The sequence below is a fragment of the Numenius arquata genome, chromosome 2 (genome assembly GCF_964106895.1).
Source record: "Numenius arquata chromosome 2, bNumArq3.hap1.1, whole genome shotgun sequence".
In the NCBI taxonomy this organism is placed as follows: domain Eukaryota; kingdom Metazoa; phylum Chordata; class Aves; order Charadriiformes; family Scolopacidae; genus Numenius; species Numenius arquata.
This window is the reverse complement of record NC_133577.1, coordinates 64,283,037-64,300,936: the sequence shown is the minus strand read 5'-3', so window position 1 is coordinate 64,300,936 and position 17,900 is coordinate 64,283,037. Positions and strand designations below refer to the sequence as shown.

The following is a 17,900-nucleotide window of genomic DNA, read 5'->3' as shown; positions in this document are numbered from 1 at the left end:
GAAAGAACTCTCCCAACTCCTGCTGTCCCGGCCCTGGCTAGTGATTCTACTGTCTTCCTTCAAAGTGTTCGGAGTTGAGAGCAGAAGTGTGGAACGAGTAGCTGCACTTAAACTGCTCAACATCATATGCGTGGGGAAAATATACTCATAATTTCATTTTTAGACAGATTAATAATTTTCTTGTGCTCCCACTCGAGAGTTGCTTTGGGACTAATTTCTAGCATCTTGCTGCTGATAGTGAGGCTCCCCTCTCCTTCTGGAGCCCTCTGAGGGGAAAGCACCAGCCTTTCTCCAGAAGATGTTCCAAGAAGGTTTTGTCTGCTGTGGGCTCCCACTACACAGTTGCTGTGATTATCTGGATAAAAGTGACTTTTGCTGGGAGAAAGGTGTTACAATCACACTGCAGGTGATGATCCCAAGGAAGCCAGGTAGAGGCTGTGCATGTGTGAATGAAAGAAGAGTTCTGCAAAAGTTAACTGTCCCTCCAAATAGCGTGAATAATTCAACGTGTCCCTCTCTCCCTTGTTTGTGTTCAGTTCACCAGCTAGGGCAAGCTAAGGCAGTTGTTCCCTCCTCCTCCTGTCCAATTCCAATTAGATGTCAGGATGTTAGCTCTGTATTTGATACCTTGCAGCCATGGAGACCATTGCAGAGCTGTAGATACTCAGGGGTGGCAGCTCTATACCAGCAGTTACCTGCTTAGGGGAGAAGGCCCCCCTTCTCTCAGGGGAGAGAAAGGGCCTTGCTCATATACAGAGCTGAAGAACCCATATGGGCAGCCAGGAGAGAGGAAGGAGAAGAAAGCGTGAACTTCCGGCATGCCCTGCAGCTGGTTTGGGAGCAACAGGTCTTTTAGACCATAAAGTTTCATGCTATAAAGTCAAAGCAGCTCAGAAACCAATGATCTTCCAATCCCTTTATTAAAAGACTTCTAATGAGCAGCTTCACGTGAAAAAGAAGGATGTTCCTGCCACTGGCAGATGGTAAGATGAAGTCCAGGATCCTGAACAGCCCCAGGTGTTGCAGTTGGTGCTAGTTTGGGTATGTGCAGTCACTTGGTGTTTAGGTAGGGGATGTGTGGGCCAGGGACTGGCTGGAAAAAGGATCTGACCTCATGCAGTCTTGGACACAGGATGGGAAAGGGCCTTCAGAAATGCTGGTAGTGACCACCCTTAATAGTTTCACTATACAGTCTCTCCCAACACATCAGCCTTGAACTATGTAAAATAATGTGGGAGCCTTGATTCCCGCAGCTTTGGATTTCCATCATGTAACATGGGCTGGGAAATAACATTTTTTGGCACATTGTCAGCATAATTCTTAGCCTGAGAACGCTCCTGTACAGATGTTTTTCTTGCTTTCTCTAAAGCAAAGCCAAAGGAAGAGTACAGGATGCTCTGAGAGATGCTTAGGAAGACAGATTTGGGGTTTCCCAGCCAGCTCTACCTTGGCTGAGAGCGGCAGGAACTTCCCAGCACTGGAAGGGCCTTCTTGTCAGGGCCTGTTCCCTGCAAACACGTTTGAGATGCAGGATGGAGGCCCCCACCTGCCTCTCAGAGCTGCCTGCATCAGACAGCAAACATCGCCAAACCGCGCTGCAGTCTGTCTGGGCTCTCGCTCAGGGCTAAACACCTTTTGCCAAGCTGCTTTACTGCAGTCTCCACTCTTTGCTCCCCCGAATAGCAGCTCAGAGTTCACTTAACCAAGGAAAATTTTTTGCTTTGAATTTTCCTCTGGTGTAGTTCACTTTCATTTCTGTATTTTTCTGTTCCTCACTTACTAAGATTTCTTTGGAATTATATAAATGGGAAATTCTTTCTTAATCTCCCAGGCTATTTTAGGTACAGACTGGAGGTCCACAGAGATGGCTGCAGCCTCATTGTACTGCATAGGCTCTTGGTCTGTGTAAGGTATTCTTTAGCACTCTTCTGTTTTCCAACAGAGATGAATATTCTTTTGTTACTTATTTCCCACTGCTTGCTAGCATCAGCAGGGGCATGCAACAAGCAAGGTACACTCCTTCTGACAGCTTGTCTCCAGCCGCACGCTGGCATCTGTGACCTTGGGACAGCAAGCACCTAAAGGCCTTTAGCTGGGCTTTCATGGCAGGATTCACCCAAAAGCCGGATTCTCACTGCTAGCTTCTTTTAACAAGGCTTGTTACGGAAAACACGGTCATGCTTTCCTCCAAGACTGGCTCTCAGCGGGGAGCTGGGCACTTAAACAGCCTCCCTGCAGCACGGTCACCCTGTCGCTACCAGTTTCCTGATGGGTAGCACTCAACCCCTGACAGCCAGCTCAGAGCTTCCTTTCAGAAGTTATAGCTCTATCAACCGTTACTGGCTTAATAAAGACGTTGAGGCCTCAGTTCTCAGTACTTTCTGGTTGTTTTCTTCTAGTCTCTCTCTCACCTTGACACTTGTGCACACCTCCAGGGATCATTCATACAGCATGTGTCTCTCTGATTAATGTTAATACCTCTCAGTGTGAAAACTAAGTACTAAAAAAGGGGTTGTGACTCAGATGTGCAGTAACATTTTAAGTCCTCTGCTGATCACTTAGTGTCAAACCTGCTCTTAAATTTTCCATTGCCAACTGTGCAGAACAAGTGCAACATTATCCATTTCCCTAACTCCTTTTCCAGCACTACACAGAACCTGCTCTGCACTCTCCATTAATCTGCAGGGCTTGCCTCTGCCATCACAACTTAATTCTTTTACCTGAAGCCCGATTTAATGACTCCTTTGTTCCCTGTATTTGTCCAGCTTCTTAATGTGCTGATCTGGCTCAGGGCTTCTTTACTATACCCAACTAGAATATCTTGCACGCTTATACAAAGATGAATAAAGATCAGTGTCCTCATTGATTTGCCCCAGGTCATCAGGTAAATCAGTAAGAAAAAAAAAAAAATTGTGCAACCTACTTCATTTGCTTAAACACAATTCAAATAATAAAACAGTGCTGCAACGATACTCCAGTAGGAACTCTGAAATCCACCTGAAATGCTGCTTTTGTTTCACATTTTGCTTGTAAACACCTGTGTACAAACACTGAAGAGAAGCTTGGATGAAGACACAACAGGATTGCTAACTATACTAGGCAAACCTGGATGGAACAGTCTTGTTTTTCTCCCCACTTCTAAGGTAATAAAATTTGGTAACAGCCCCTATTACCTGGAATAAAGGACAAGGATGTTCCAAGTAACGCAGACGCCATTTTTTGTAATTAAATTCTCTCTTGTGGTTGTCCCAAGGTTAAAACGTATCAGTGCTTTCTTGTAACACACTTGCAGGGAACTGCTAGTGCAGGAGGAAGTTCCTGTCAGAACTGACATGGTTCAAGCTAAGACTGCCTGAAATTCCACTAATAAACTGGGTAAACGTTAAGTGTTCCAGTTAGGTTGGGGTGGGGTACAAAACCACTACTCTCAGACTTCAGAAGCAGTATCAGTAAAGCTCAGACCATTTCTCTAAGGACCTGCTTTGAATGACTGCTGCCCAAGTGACAAATAATACTAAAAACATTCTTGATGCCACTAATTTTTGGATATGACAGTGGTTCTTTCTTCCTCTTTTCTATACAGGAAAACAGAAGAGGATCTGGATTTGTGAAGGTCTTGCTACCTTCATGAAAGAAACAGACTATCAGACTGTACAAAGAATCCCTTTTTGTCACAGATGAGCATGTTTATGTTATTGGTATCAAAGAAAAATCTTGATAACTTCTAGTACAACTTTTTTACTGAATAAAACCTACCTGAATACAATGTTATAATACAGCCCACCACTGCAGAATGACGTGCAACAGAGCCATCTGCCTCTTCGGTGTCCCGATCTTTTCAGCTTATTCTGCCTGTGACTTTACATGCATTACACCGTTGCCTGTGTCAGTTTTCCAAGGGAAGCAGTAGCACTAAGACAACATAAAAGCCACACTTTCAAATGAAAGGCCATCCACTTTAGAGATGATCTTATCATCTGTCTGAAGTCTTTTCATTGAGCATCGGAGCCAACATTCACAGTGCACATCATGTACCAATGATTAGTAACCTCCTCTCATCTCACCCCTCAGTGTTTCATTTCTGTACGCTGCACTAATTTATTTTCTGTTCCTAGCCTGAGATGTAGAGAAAAAAAGGACTCAAGTAAGTCCAACTGCTTTTTCAAACCACTGGCAGATAGCCTATTGATGAGCTGGATGAAAACATCCGAAAGGACCAAAACAAATCTGTTCCAAAAAGTACTTTTTGAACCAAGAAACAACAGTTAAGCAGACACATGTTAAGGCTTTTCCTTCACTACAGGTGTGTTACAAACCAGAGCCCGATGCTTAATCAGGAAGCTCAATCACTGACAGTTGTAAAGATGAAAGCTGTAACCGTTATCCAAAATCTAGAAAGACTTTAGTCCAGATACACTCATTGCCCAGACAGAGAACCATGAATCAAAAAGCAAAGCAATAAAATTATAAATATGATAACAACATAGGTAGGAGAACAAGAACTGGTACCTAAATGCAACGGCGAGGAGCAGTAAAATAAAAAACCAACCTCACTAAAGATTCTTATTTTTGAAGAGGAAATCAAAAGATTAAATCAGGATTTCTTAGCAGTCAATCTCCATGTTGGAGAAATGAGGCAGTGAAAGGCTATCTAGCATTTAGAATCTTTGCTTTACATGAGGGCATGCACCTCAGCTTGAGAAGAAAAGGCCTCAGGTTAAAAACACTGCATAAAGCAGTGGTGCTGCAGCTTGGCAAGCATTCTTCATGGCACAAAGTAACATTTCTACCGTTCCTGAATCACTGCAATACTTAAAGAAGATGATTTAAACACATATTCAAGCAGTAACTCATTTCAGCAGTTTCTTATTTCCATGAAACAAGTTTCAGAATTGAGCACTAAGTGAAGAGCCAGGTATTCTGGCAGAGGCTTGTAGCATGGAAAGTCACCTCAAGAATTTTTCTGTCCTACACCATAGAAGGTAGAGACAACGCTAGTCATCACTGCAGAAGCAAAGGAGAAGTGTTAGTAAAACTTAACAGATTAGGTAATGAATATAGTTACGCTACTGTTATTTAACTTCATAGTTAGTCTAACAATAGAGAGAATAGTTGCAACAGAGTTAGCTTTTGGTCCTCAAGTCCTGAAATGTAATTCCTATAGAGGTATGGTTTGGATCGCCTGCAGAGAAGAAACAAACCTCTAACTGGAAATGTATCGTATTTGTTATACATAAGTAGCCTAGATGTGTTACTCTAGTTCTCTCTTGTGAAAGAAGATTGAGGGTGCAAAACTACTGACCCCCTTTTTTTTTTTTTTTTTTTTTTTTTTTTAGGAAGAATGAAATTCATCCTGAAGTCTTACTCAAAAGTCTTGCCTACAATCTGATGTTACTCAAGCAACTAGCTTGACAGTATTCCATACACTCAAATTCTAGCTTCACAGAACAGTCATTACACACAGCCCTCAAGTAGTAAGTCCTTCTACACACAAGTCCGCTTTTCAAATGTTGCTGCCAAACCCCCAGAGAGAAGCTACAGAGAACTCCATACACACACGCATTTTTATTTTAATAAATAAAGCTTTACAGGCTCAGGCTTTTTTTTATATATATAATCACATATACAGAACAGAAAAATGCCTGACCGAGTAACATGAGTTAAACTACTAATCCTTGGAAGGAATGCATGCCCTCTGCAACACTGAAGACCTTAACTAGAATGGCATTTCCCATCTGCAGCGTAGTAATTTACTTCACAGATTAGACAACTTGAAAGAGATGTGGCCAAAGCAAAAAGAGTGACCCTAAATGGACCAGTTGTCCTTATAGAGCCATAACAGTGCAAGGAAAGCCAAGAGCCCAAATGCCTCCATTTTCTAGTATCACTTCTGGATGAATATGTATGTCTTCACATCCTTTAAGCAATACATTCTAACCACAAGTAGAGAGACTAAGCACAGCAGGTATGCAAAATTATTCCATTGAAGAATAGATATTGGATGACACGATAATGTTATATTTCAAGACTTTAAATTAGCAGATGCTTTTGCATCCCCCTCAGTATGGCAGTGGAACAGATCCCACCTTCTCTCATAGAAGTTTAATCCAAAAACTTCCTGTTGGCATTAGCACCAAAGAGAGCCACTCTGATTTCTGGCATCATCTGTTGAGAAAGAGTACATCAGTTATATGCGACGGGCAACACAATTGCTGTACATTCCTCATTTCAGGCACTGTGTGATAGTCAGGTTATGCTTCAAAATTAAGTCAATTCATTTGAGTTTTCTGAAGCCTTTACCCGATCACACATTGCTCGCTACTCTATAGACTTAAAGGATTACCTATATTGCAGCATAAGAAAGAGATGCCAGGCTAGTTTTTTCCACTAGGGTATAACAGGTCTCAGCCAAAGTTTCTAGTACTCAAGATAGATTCAGTAATTCAAGCTGGCCTCAAAATTTCAACATCTTGACTGCAGTGTAGTCGTAACGTCCTTCAGTATTGTGATTTTCTAGAGTTTTAGGCTCATGCTTAATTCAAAAGGGATCATTCCAGGAAAAGCCATGTTTGTTGTACAGAAGCACAAACAGTAGGTAACTTGCTCCTTTCCATTCAAAAATAATTTCTGGCTTGTCATCCGTGCTGAAATTCAAACCCACACACTATTGTGCCAATTAACACACTGGAAACACTAGGACTTAATTAATAAACAAAACTAGTTAATTATATCTTGTTCATCTTGGCTGTTAGAGAAACTCACCTGCTGGGCTACAAGGTCCAGCCGACTTTCCAGGGTATTGGAAACCTTAATTTTACCATCGCTGTTATAGATTTCAACACCTCCAGCACTAGAAAAGGGAAAAAAAAGTAATCTGTGAAATCCATGGTACATCTCAAAGTCTGAATGTGGCAGAGAGATTATCCTAAACCAGCATTTATAGGCAAGTCAGAGACATAGAAAAGTTTGGTTCTTTTTAAAAAAACAACCACCAAAGTTTTTTTTATCATGTCTTAATAGGAACCAGCACAAAGTGATCCAGTGAAGCAACAGTGCAAAGCATCTTTGGAGTTATCAGAGACCACAGCTACATACAAGGGTCCTCATTAGCACGATCTAAACACAAGCGGAGCTATAGAGTTTGTCACTTCAAAATAGCTTCAGGCTCTCTATTTTATTAATAGACAGATTTCAGATTTTGGGAAGAACAAGCAAGGAGGAGTGCTAAGTGTTGCTTGCTGGTCCACACATAAAGATCCCTGACTATCAGAACGTACAGCTTTGTGCCATGTTGTTTACCATACTATATGGAAATAGAGCCTTGCAGACATAGTATACACAAACCCCATCCTGCAGCAACATTATGACTCAATTTCCTTCATCTTGAGATAGAAAGCATGGCTACATCCATATTCTCTCTCTCTTTAAAAGACCAATAGCTAGTTAAGTTTCTACCTACAGTTATTGTCTACTTCAGTACTGTGAATCGGGCCAGAGGCTGCACAAAACTTTTATTGACATTTTCGATGGAGACAGTGGTTGTCTGGAGGAAACTGCAGAGTCTCTGCTTGATTAACACAAAGAAGTGCCAAATTCCACTAGAACAGCAGCACACTGTAGGGATATTCTGTACAAAATTTTCTGAGACTGTTCTAGCAAGAGCTGTGGCTTGAAAAGTTGCATTAAGTTAGTGCTCTGTATAAAAGACTCCCAGTTTCCTTACATTTCTTCTGGCAGGAAGTTGTCTTGGTCAATGTGAATATCCACATCCCTTTTGGTGGCATTTTTGTAGATGGGAATGCTCTTCTGTACAGCAGTCTAGGATACAAGATAAATTTCCAATTAGCATTGACAAATGCTAGCACACCACTTGGATTTGGTCACTCAATCATGTAAAATGAAGGGATTGAGGCCTTTTTTTTTTTTTAATTAAGCAAATGTATTTCAGCTTTGGCTTTTGAACCAAAACCAATTATTAATCTTAATATTGCAGCAATGTCTAAAGTTTCCTAGGCAATATCCAAGCAAGCGATCCCCAACTTGAAAAGCATAATTGCTCTCTTGCATTGTATCTGCAGCAGAAGTGAAGCAAATAAAGCTTGTTTTCACATCATACAGATGGGAGCTGAGCTGCAAATATTGCAGGTCCCAGACTTCATGAGCAGGATACTGTCAAACTATTCTATGTGCCTTACCTTAACCATGGGGAGATCCTGTTTCCTGCACCGAACAACTATTCTGGGCTCAAGCAGCTGGTAGAATCCCTGCACAAGATAACCATTACAGTATCAGAAAGTCAACATTTTAATTGTCTTAGAATTAACCCCAAGAAAGAGAAAGAGCTCATCAATTTGAAAACCGAACCCTAACAATATTAGTCTCTTTTATTTAGTTCTTTGCTTGCAAGTTCACCTCATGCAGACATTCTGAGAGGCTCTTTCACAGATATTGGTGCCGTCCTACAACTACGGATTATGTATTTCTTTGTTAGCTGCAAGTTTGGAACTTGAGCAACTAAACATATGTATTATAGGATTCAGTTGCCCAAACAATGTACATGTATACATAAGGATCATTGCTGTCTAAGTAGACTGAGCATGCAGCCAAGCTGACATTCTCCTATGCAGCTCTTGGAGAAAACATGCAGTAGTTTCAGATGCCTGTCCTAATAAATCCTGCCTTGCAGTTCCTGTAGTAATACATGAAAATAGAATAGATTTAGTTCCAGTTGGAAGAGACCTGCAATGATCATTTAGTCCAACTGTGAGTACTGATGAGTACAGATCCCTCACTGGATCAAACATAATGAGCCGAGACAGATACTGCCAGCTTGCAAGAATGAGACAGGTTTGTTTGATGTACAGCAATACCAGACCTAGGTGTGACAAAGAAACAACACTGAATTGGAGGCACAAGCTGGTAGGAAACACCGTTACGAAAACTACCAGCAAACTGTGGACCGGAAAGCTGGTGGCTGGCTTCTCTTGAGTTTATGGTAACAGGACCAATTCATACCAGAAGGTGGCACTAGAGGTCGCAGGACTGACTGGTCAATGCTTACTGGGTTTTCAGCAGTTAATTTCTGGGGCTAGAGGATGGTATTCTCGCTAAGCAAAGCTTTGATTTTTGCTTTGTGTGTCTGTCACAGACATACGTCATACTACAGCAAATTTGTCAAAGCCAAGATTTACAAATCTCAAATGCCAAAAAAGATTTTAAAAGCAGATAACTACTGACTTACAGGTTTGGAGAAACAGCTTTTGCCAAAGGTGTATTTGATCCAGCTAATTACTACAGAAGCTTAAAGTGTGCATCCTAAATGTGCATGTTACAATGTATGTGTGCACATCTGCAATTATGGTTATAATGGAACTGCTGCTTGGTATACCAGGTCTTACACCTCAAAACAAGCTGCAGCCTTATCTGCTCAGAATCCAAGACCGAAAGATATAGCAGAAGTGATGTTTAAAACTCAAAGACCACCCAGCAACAATCGATCTAGACTCCAATACAACTGTACCCTCCAGTGGGTTATGTCTGAAGAAAGACACCTGGAAGGATTGGGCTGTGACCACCTATTTGTTATAATTTAAATATTTACCTGTAGAACTAGTCCATCCAGCAGTGTCTGGTACCTGGCAGTATCCTTCACCACCTTGGCAAGTCTCTGCTTGGCCTCATTCAGCAAATCCTACATTCAGAAGAAATCAGATCAGCAGAGCCCATCTGTTTGGCATTTGGTTTCATGCCTACCAACTTTCTGTACTCCTATTATAGCTATCACACCCTGCCAACACGTAAACGTACACTCCAGCTGGTGTTCATCCAAGCTAGACCTTCATCGCTGTGCATGGCACAAGATCCTTTCCACACAGCTCCTTTCTCCCTGCCCTGATCTGAACCCATTATAACCTGACAAGAATTCCTTTTTCATGAAAAAGGGAGCCCTCAGTAGTAAAAAGGTAGTATTTAGAATATTAATTCAGATAGACAAATTAAAATAGTTTGTAAATCATTGCCTAATGTAAACTAATAAAGTTGCCCAAATAAATTTTTTTTGAGCTTTGTGGTCAAGCAAAGAAATCTAATCTATCTTTTTACCACACAACACTCAGGTTAGGTATTTTTTAATTCTAAGTAAATGCAAGTCAAAATTTAAAAGTGAGAGTTTATTTTTAATTTGAAGTAGCTGGCTTTGATTATTCAGCAAATCAATATCAGATGAGATTAAATTTTTTTAGAAATTCAAACGCAGCTCCTAGAATGGAACCATCGTAATTGTTTCAGATAAAGAAACTGTATGATTTAGTATAAACCTTTCTTTACCGTCCTGCCTCATAGTGTTTAAAAGAAGAGTGCAAGTTAATACAATCAGTACTAGGATATAAGAATATCACAATTCAACGTCACGGTGAAAACTAGTCATATTGTCCACCCTAGAGTAACATAGCATTTCTGGAACTGCTCACCTCTCTTATACATGAAAGAGGCCAAAGATCTGATAAGGGAAGAAAGCTCTAGCAGCATGTGACTTTAAATGTTTTAAAATGAGGAAGACTGTTGTGCATTACTCAGAAGCATGAGGTTGAGTCATCTGATAAATGAGGAAGAGATTACCCAGCAGAGACTATCACAACAGAGTTAGCTTTTTAGCCACCCACCTTCCCCCCCCTCTGTGAATACAATCTGAAGTTTAAACTAGGTTTAAAGAATCAATAAACTGTTGATTTTCTTCTGCTAACTCCCCTTTTTCATGGTAGCATCAACTTGAGCAACTTTACCCATTTTTTTATTTATTTTTGACTTTTACAGGTCTAGCAGCTTTCTCAATAGCTCAATAGCACCATCTAGCAGAATATGGAAAACACAAACTGTTTCTGATATGGGGTAAGAGATAATAAGACACCTACAAGCTGTATAATGAGCAAAATGAGAACACACTACATGTGGTGTAAGATAAACATAGTAAACCTGAACTAAGACTTTATGTAGTCTGCTCTGATAAATGATCACTCACCCTATATGTCAACACACAGACTGGTCACCTACTAGAACAAGAAGCAAGCCTTCTCATATAGTAGGGGCCACTAAAGGAGACAGAAAAACCCATTCGGTGGTGTTTTAAGCCTACTTGCTTAAGCCATACCAGATTTAATGCATAAGATGTTGCTTCAGGCAAATAGAACTTGAAAATTCTACCATTCATGCAAGAATGAGTTCTTGCTCTTTAAAAGAATAAGCTATTGTCCTAATGATAGATATAACACTGCCTGCAATGTTCCTGGCAGAGAACTGTATTTCCCTAAAAAAGCAGGTAATAGAAACTATGAAAATAAGCTAAAGCAGACAATTGAAGTTGGACTAAATCCTTAATGACTTTTCAGAGCAGCTGGGAAAGCCATTTTTGAATGTTGAAGCAAATGTCACTCAATCACAAATCATGTTTTTCTTTAGAGAGTGGTTAAGAACATTTTCTAACAGATGGTAGAAATAGAACCTCTGTGTCTTTACTAGAGAGATACTCACTGCAATAAGGTCATCCCTTGCCTTGAGGACCTTCAGTCTTGCCTGATTCATCAGGTTGGACATCTGACTGCAAGTTGCATGATAAAGTTGAATCAATCCACCAGACTTTGACAGAAGAATTGCAAACATTTAACTAGATACTTTACATTTGAAGATAACAATACTACAACATTTAATAACAAAACCTGTTCACCTGTTTGAATCTGTTTCTGAACTTGTACGAAAAATTAGAAGGCAGAATCCCATCCTTCAGTAAAAACCCACCAAAACTAAACCTGACATGAACATTTGTCCCAGAGTAACAGACCAGGGTAGAGCTCTAGACATTAACTAAATAAAGAAATATGAAAGATTCTTTCACCACGCTACTAACAGTTATGCTATTGTAGTTCACCTTTGATAATTTCTCCCCAGGAAAAATGAGAAACTCATAATTATTGGCTACAATTTGCCAGGGAAAAACAGTTTTGTATAAAATTAGCAATAAAATGGGAGCCCAGACTCTGAAGTCACCTATATAACCTAAGCAACTTACATTTTCTTTTGCTGTTCAATTTGTTTCTCCTTCTTTTCATAATACTCCATGATTTTCAGCCTCTGTGTCTGAACAAGGCGACCCTTCTCAATGTTGAATTCTTCTTCTGCCTATAGTAAAAATTAAATAACTGAAGTGGAATTTGATTCCATGGGCTGAAAAAAACAGAATCAAAATGAAACAGCCATGCTTTCAGAGCACATTCATAGATAAGCTAGGATGATACAGTTTTTGGTTCCATACAAACAAAACATTTCAACCAGTACTCAAGTCAAAGGGAGTTCAGGATGTGTTCTGCTCAACTAGAACGTTGCTAAGGCACAGTTTATTTTATCAATTGACTGACACGTTTCCTTGCAGTATTTATTCCTCAGGCACAAAATTACCAAATTTATATATATTATACTTTTAAGCAAAACTCACTTTATTTGAGCTTTAGGTCTGTTTTGGTTTTGTAGAATTGGTGTCCTTTCTGGCTACAAGAGCTACCCAGCCCTCTGTGTCCACAAACTTCGTGACTTCAGGGAATTCTTACACAAGGAGAGTGACAATATAGCTATTACTTTTTTTTCTAAAGCCTAGCCAGACAGCATGTAAACACATGGCAAGCTCTCCTATTTATACTGGAGAATCCAATCTCAACTTCTGACTTCTGTTTGCAGATCATCAGGAATACCTACTTTAGTATTGATTAAATATTTGTGTACATCTAAATGTTTAAGGGAGATTAGGTATTATTAGTAATACATATACTAAATCCAATACCAACAAGATATTTCAGCATTGATATAATGCAGATTGTTAGGGTTGTAAGTCACTGTTAATCCTTCTTTTAGTAAACATCTATATTCTATCAACAAGTTAATATTGTCTCTTGTGGCTTAACCTAAGTGAAGAATCCTGCAAGTAATTCAACTCATGCCTTAAATATACATTTATGTTTTAGTTCCCTACGATACCTACTAAATCGCATCTAGAATTAAGTCTGCAGGTGGCTACACAGGTTTACATACAGTTATGAACCTGCTTACAAAGAAGCTTTCACCAACATAACTCAACCAGTTTAACTTTCATCTTTTATCATTTTGGTACGTGTATGAATAACACTAGTAATCTTGCACAGGTACTACTTTTATTTACTATTAATGTCTCTTTCGGACATGCTATGGAAGTCAAGCAAAAATTAAAATTAAACCTTCTGGTAAATGCTTATTATGACGAATCTTAGTAGTACGAATTCATAATTACGCAGAGAATTCCTTTAATCCTCAGTAATGTCAAATTATGTATAGGAGGCGGGGGAAGGTGTTCCACTTAATCCAGTCTATTCACATTACCACCCAGCTCTCCTGATTGCTTAAAAAAAAAAAAAGAGTGAACTTGCACATGAACAGATTTCTATTTAAGAACCACTAAGAAAACTTTGACCAACAAATAGCTCTGACTTGTTTCAATTTGTCAAAAGTTAAAAAATATTAACTTGATTTGGTAGCAACATTTTTTGCTATGTAATAACGTGAAGTAAGCTGCAGTTTACAGAAGTATTGTAGGATTGCTCTGACTGCAAATACTGAAACAGATTGTCAGATGCAGTTTTGCTTTTGCACTTACTGACATTGAACTCCCATTTTTACCTTTGCATCTATTTCTTCAGCCTTTTCATTGGCTTCCTGCTCAATGAAAGCCATCATATGCTTAATCTGTAACAAGAGAGAGAAAAGAAAATATTTTCTGTTGGAAAAGACTTTGATGAGAGGAAGTACATATATATTCCTCAACTGTACAGTAGGCCCCTCCGTATCCATTTACTAATTAATATAATGTTCTTTTTCAAGGAAATTAAATTGAGCACACAGGTCAAAGAGTCAGTTCATCTTAACACAGATTACAAGAAAAGTAGGGTTTTTTGTCAAATAATTTTACATAATGCTGTTTCACTGGCTGTCATGAGAAGAACGTACTTTAGATATGCAACTATACAAAAAAAACAACCCAACCCAAAGGTAAATTTGTATAAACCTGAGGCTGGGTATTTTCATTCTTCACTAGTGAGAACAACTTTTTTTCCCCCTAAGATTAGTAGAAAAAAAATTCAAAAATCCTCACACAGTAAAAGTAAAGTAGTCTGTCTGTTATGACATTTACATGAAACATAGAAGATTATTAACACAGAGTCTCTGTATCAGGCATAGATGGCATTTGAATGAACCTGGGCTTTTTTAGACAACCAGTGAAGCAAAGCAAAGGGCTGCTGACCACTCTGGTCAGATCTGTACAACCAGAAGTTCCTTTAGACACCTGAGAAATCTGTCTTGAAAGAAGTGTAATAAACTCTGTAAAGACAAGGTCATTAAAAAATACTGCTATGTGGTTCAAGCCAAAAGGACTTTATAAAGTAGCTGCATATTAATTTGGAGGAGCTTGGAAAGGAGACTTCATCACTAGTTGATCAAGACCACATCAAGTATATCATGTGCTGCTTTAAAGCCTGGTGTACACTAATATATTCTACTTGATGAACCTTTTTGAAACCACTTGAAAACACTATAAAGCCCAGCCCCAACAGCTTAGAGAAAAGGGAAGCAATTATACTGAGTTCTGCTTATTTATCACATGCCTTTCTGTGACCAGCCCTAAGTTTAGGTTCACATTTGGGGCAGACCGCAAGGACTTATGCCCAACCAAACCGCAACTTTGAACAGGTTTAGCCATTTCCAAAGGCAGATGGAGTGGACCATAAAAACCTACTGACTTTTTGCTCGTGCTTAGTGTTGAGACACATTTTGCAGATAATCTGGTCTGAATAAACTTGCATGAAAGATTCTATTTGCATAATCTCATGTTAAAATGAAATATTTAAAAGAGATAAGAAAGGTGACTGTGAAAACTGCAGAACACTATGCCCACATAGATGAAAAAACAGAAGTGAACAGGCAAGTGGAAGATTTTAAGCATGTGCCGTGGAAGAAGTGCACAATAATATCTACATCCTCAAAAATCAAATCAGCAATTTTTCTTTTAATTGCAGTTTTAGATCTACCTGCATTTCATAATGGACAAGAGAGGCATATAAATAAGGACATTATTTTGCTGAATAGCCTACTGTTGAAGGAGACTAAGAACTTTTGTAGGGCAGCAGTAACCCTTACATTACTGAGTCACTTCCTCCAGTTTGGTTTGGTTTCTGAATTTTGGAAAAGTACTTTAAACAGTTCCTGGTGTTCAAGAAAAGTTCTCTGCATAATGAAGAGGTAAGATGGAAGAAAGCTAACATGGCATCCATTTCCCCTAGTCTGGTAAGACTGAACAGCATCATTTCCTTCAAAATCTGTTGTACTGAAATCCCTTTTTGCTTTTCATAGAAATGAAAAAGAGATCCTAAGTGACACTTTCACATCTATAAATAGGATTAGTTTTAATAACACTGACAAAAACATGTATTTTTAAATGAGAGATTAATTTTAAATGAAGTTAATAACTTTAGCATAGTAGTATTTCCTAGAGTAGTACCATGATTATCCTTTCCATGGGAAGTTCTAGATGTTAGACTGACTTTAGCTGGAAGCAACTAGCCAGATTAGATGGAAAAATCTAATAAACACCTTTGACAGAATAAAGCAAGCAAGTCTATCAATGGGAACAATTCTTGATTAGGGATTATTTTCAAAGTGAAAATTATTGGAAGCGCCGTGGCAAGTAGTTAAGAGTTCAGAGAACCAATTGGTGGGTTCATATCAGATTTATACACATGCAGAACTGTCATGCCATCAGCAGCATCCTCTGTTCCAGTTAACAGGATCACCCTAGGCTCAGGAGTGTAAAACAATGACGGGGAAGTTGCCGATGTGAAATGCTATTAGCATTACATGTTTAGTATATCAACAGATCCTGAACTAACCTTTGAAGTTCAGGTCCATGGTGGCTGAGCAAGACCACCTCAATGTCAGCTTTATTATCTTCATGGAAGGGGCAGGAAAAAACAAACAAGTTTTGTGGATAAAAGGCAACAGAACATAATGTTACAATTTCCCTTTTGCAGAAAGGCAACCTACTGATTTTACTTTCAATGTGATGCTTCCTTGCCAAGAGACTATGTTTACTGAATGAGAAAGTGAGACACGAAGCACTTGTGATGCAAAGGACAAAGGGAACTTGGCTGATCTGCTCATCACCTGCAGGAAACTCCATGGACCAGCGCGGACTGGATCCGTGCAGTCTTTAACACAGCACGCCATTTTCAACCCAGCTCAAAGCAGCTTTTTTAGGCAAGGGCTGTGTTTACTGTCAATAAGGACAAAGTGTCCTGCCTCAGCAGGAAGTGTCCACAATCAGACATCAGGGTTGTAAGTTTCCACTCCAAGAGAAGCCCAGGTTGCGCTACTCTGCTTAGTATATAAAAGTGAAAAAGGTATTTGAGAATACTGAATAGCCTGCCTAAGTTACAGCTAACTAGATGTAGTATAGCCGTAAGAAAAAAAGAGATGGAAAGCCCTTAGAGAGCAACATCTAAAAATATAGTGCTTATCTAGGGCTACCTATTTCTCTGCCTTAAAGTGCAATTAAACACCGTTGATAGCATAAAGGCTACTCACGATCCCCTTCATTATAGGCTGGCATAATATGTCATCAAAATGCTTCAACAAAGTTCCCCATGAGTGGCCAACCAATCCCGCCAGGGAAAGATTTACTCTCTTCAGAGACTTCTCTTTCTAAGATTCCCAGAGATCTCTCCCCGTCGCCAACCCTTGCTTTCCCAGGGGAGCACCACCGTTCCAGGCACAGAGCAGAGGACCCCATTCCACAGGTAAAGACTGAATGAGCCGCTACCGGCTGCAGCCGCCTCTGCTATTGCGGGGTTCGGAGCAGTCACCACCCCCTCCCGCTCCGACTGGCCTTTTACCAGCCGGATGGTCCTTCAGCTCAGGCACGTCTGAACCCCACCCCTAGCACGGCTCCAGGGCAAGGAAACTGCCTCCTCCACCGCATGGGCCCAGCACTCGGTGCCTCTCTCCTCAAGCCAGGTCCGTCCTGTCGGCTTTCCCCCAGTCACGGCCGGGCCGAGCGCGGTGTGGAGGTGGCGCCCCGGCCCCGCTGCGGGCCCCTCGCCTAAGGGCCGGGGGAGCGCGGCCCTACCTGCTTCTGGACGTCGGCATCGCTGAGCGCCATGGTGGCGGCAACGGTGGCGGCGGCGGGGCTCGAGGGACGACGGTTGCGGCCGTTGGCGAGCGCGAACCGAATCAAATCCGGTTCGGGTCACAGCTGGTGGTGCTGCTGCCGCTGTGTCACGGCGCCCCGCCCACCGGCTCCTCCCGACCAATAGAAACCCGAGTTCCGGCTGGCGTCAAGGGGGCGGGCCTTTGCGCGCGGCAAGACTGCCATCTTGTGGCCGGGGCCGTCGTGAGGGGCGAGCAGAGTGGGGGGTGGGCTTCTTTCTCCGCGCCTCCCGCCGGCGGCACCGGCTGGGCCTGAAGCCGAGCCAGAGTGAGGCAGCCGAGTCCGGCCGGCTCTACCGGGCGCGGGGGGAGCCTCGGGGAGGGCGGGGACAGGCCTCAAACGTCAGAGTTGAGCCCGAGTTCACAGGGGAGGAAGTAATCCTTCGCCTTGTGTGTAGCGTTTTTAAGGCTTTGGTGGGAATACCGCGTTCAATCTGGAAAAGAACTGAGCTGCTTCCCAGATGAACTCCTTCGTCTCCTGTGAAGACAGGCTGGGAGAGCTGGGGTTGTTCAACCTGGAGAAGAAAAGGCTCCGGGGAGACCTTATAATGGCCTACCAGTACCTGAAGGGGGCCTACAGGAGAGATGGGGAGGGACTCTTTATCATGGAGTGTTGTGATAGGACG

General features: G+C 41.0%; 1 protein-coding gene across 3 annotated transcripts; it reads right to left on the bottom strand.

Annotated features, from left to right (window-relative positions):
- Window positions 1-5,547: 5,547 nt before the first annotated feature.
- Window positions 5,548-17,358, bottom strand: ATP6V1E1 (ATPase H+ transporting V1 subunit E1). Of its 3 annotated transcripts, XM_074168182.1 has the most exons (9): window positions 17,195-17,358; window positions 13,696-13,761; window positions 12,062-12,171; window positions 11,527-11,593; window positions 9,602-9,691; window positions 8,196-8,264; window positions 7,724-7,818; window positions 6,763-6,850; window positions 5,548-6,165 (listed from the first exon to the last, which is right to left on the bottom strand). In XM_074168182.1, the coding sequence occupies exons 1-9, from the start codon at window positions 17,225-17,227 to the stop codon at window positions 6,103-6,105; spliced, it is 681 nt and encodes a 226-aa protein (XP_074024283.1). In that variant the 5' UTR covers window positions 17,228-17,358; the 3' UTR covers window positions 5,548-6,102. The 3 variants fall into 3 exon arrangements, with proteins under 3 accessions (XP_074024283.1, XP_074024285.1, XP_074024284.1); XM_074168184.1 differs by lacking the exon at window positions 9,602-9,691 and having other exon boundaries at window positions 17,195-17,305; XM_074168183.1 differs by lacking the exon at window positions 13,696-13,761 and having other exon boundaries at window positions 17,195-17,227.
- Window positions 17,359-17,900: the final 542 nt, after the last annotated feature.

What these genes read in the sequence shown, in the direction of transcription:
- ATP6V1E1 (XM_074168182.1), bottom strand. Translation starts at nt 17,227, where the DNA reads ATGGCGCTCAGCGATGCCGACGTCCAGAAGCAG. An exon ending in CTGAAGAAATAGATGCAAAG is followed by an intron (nt 12,172 to 13,695) that starts GTAAAAATGGGA and finishes TTTTTACTATAG; the next exon opens with GCAGAAGAAGAATTCAACAT. An exon ending in AGGATCTCCCCATGGTTAAG is followed by an intron (nt 7,819 to 8,195) that starts GTAAGGCACATA and finishes CTTGTATCCTAG; the next exon opens with ACTGCTGTACAGAAGAGCAT.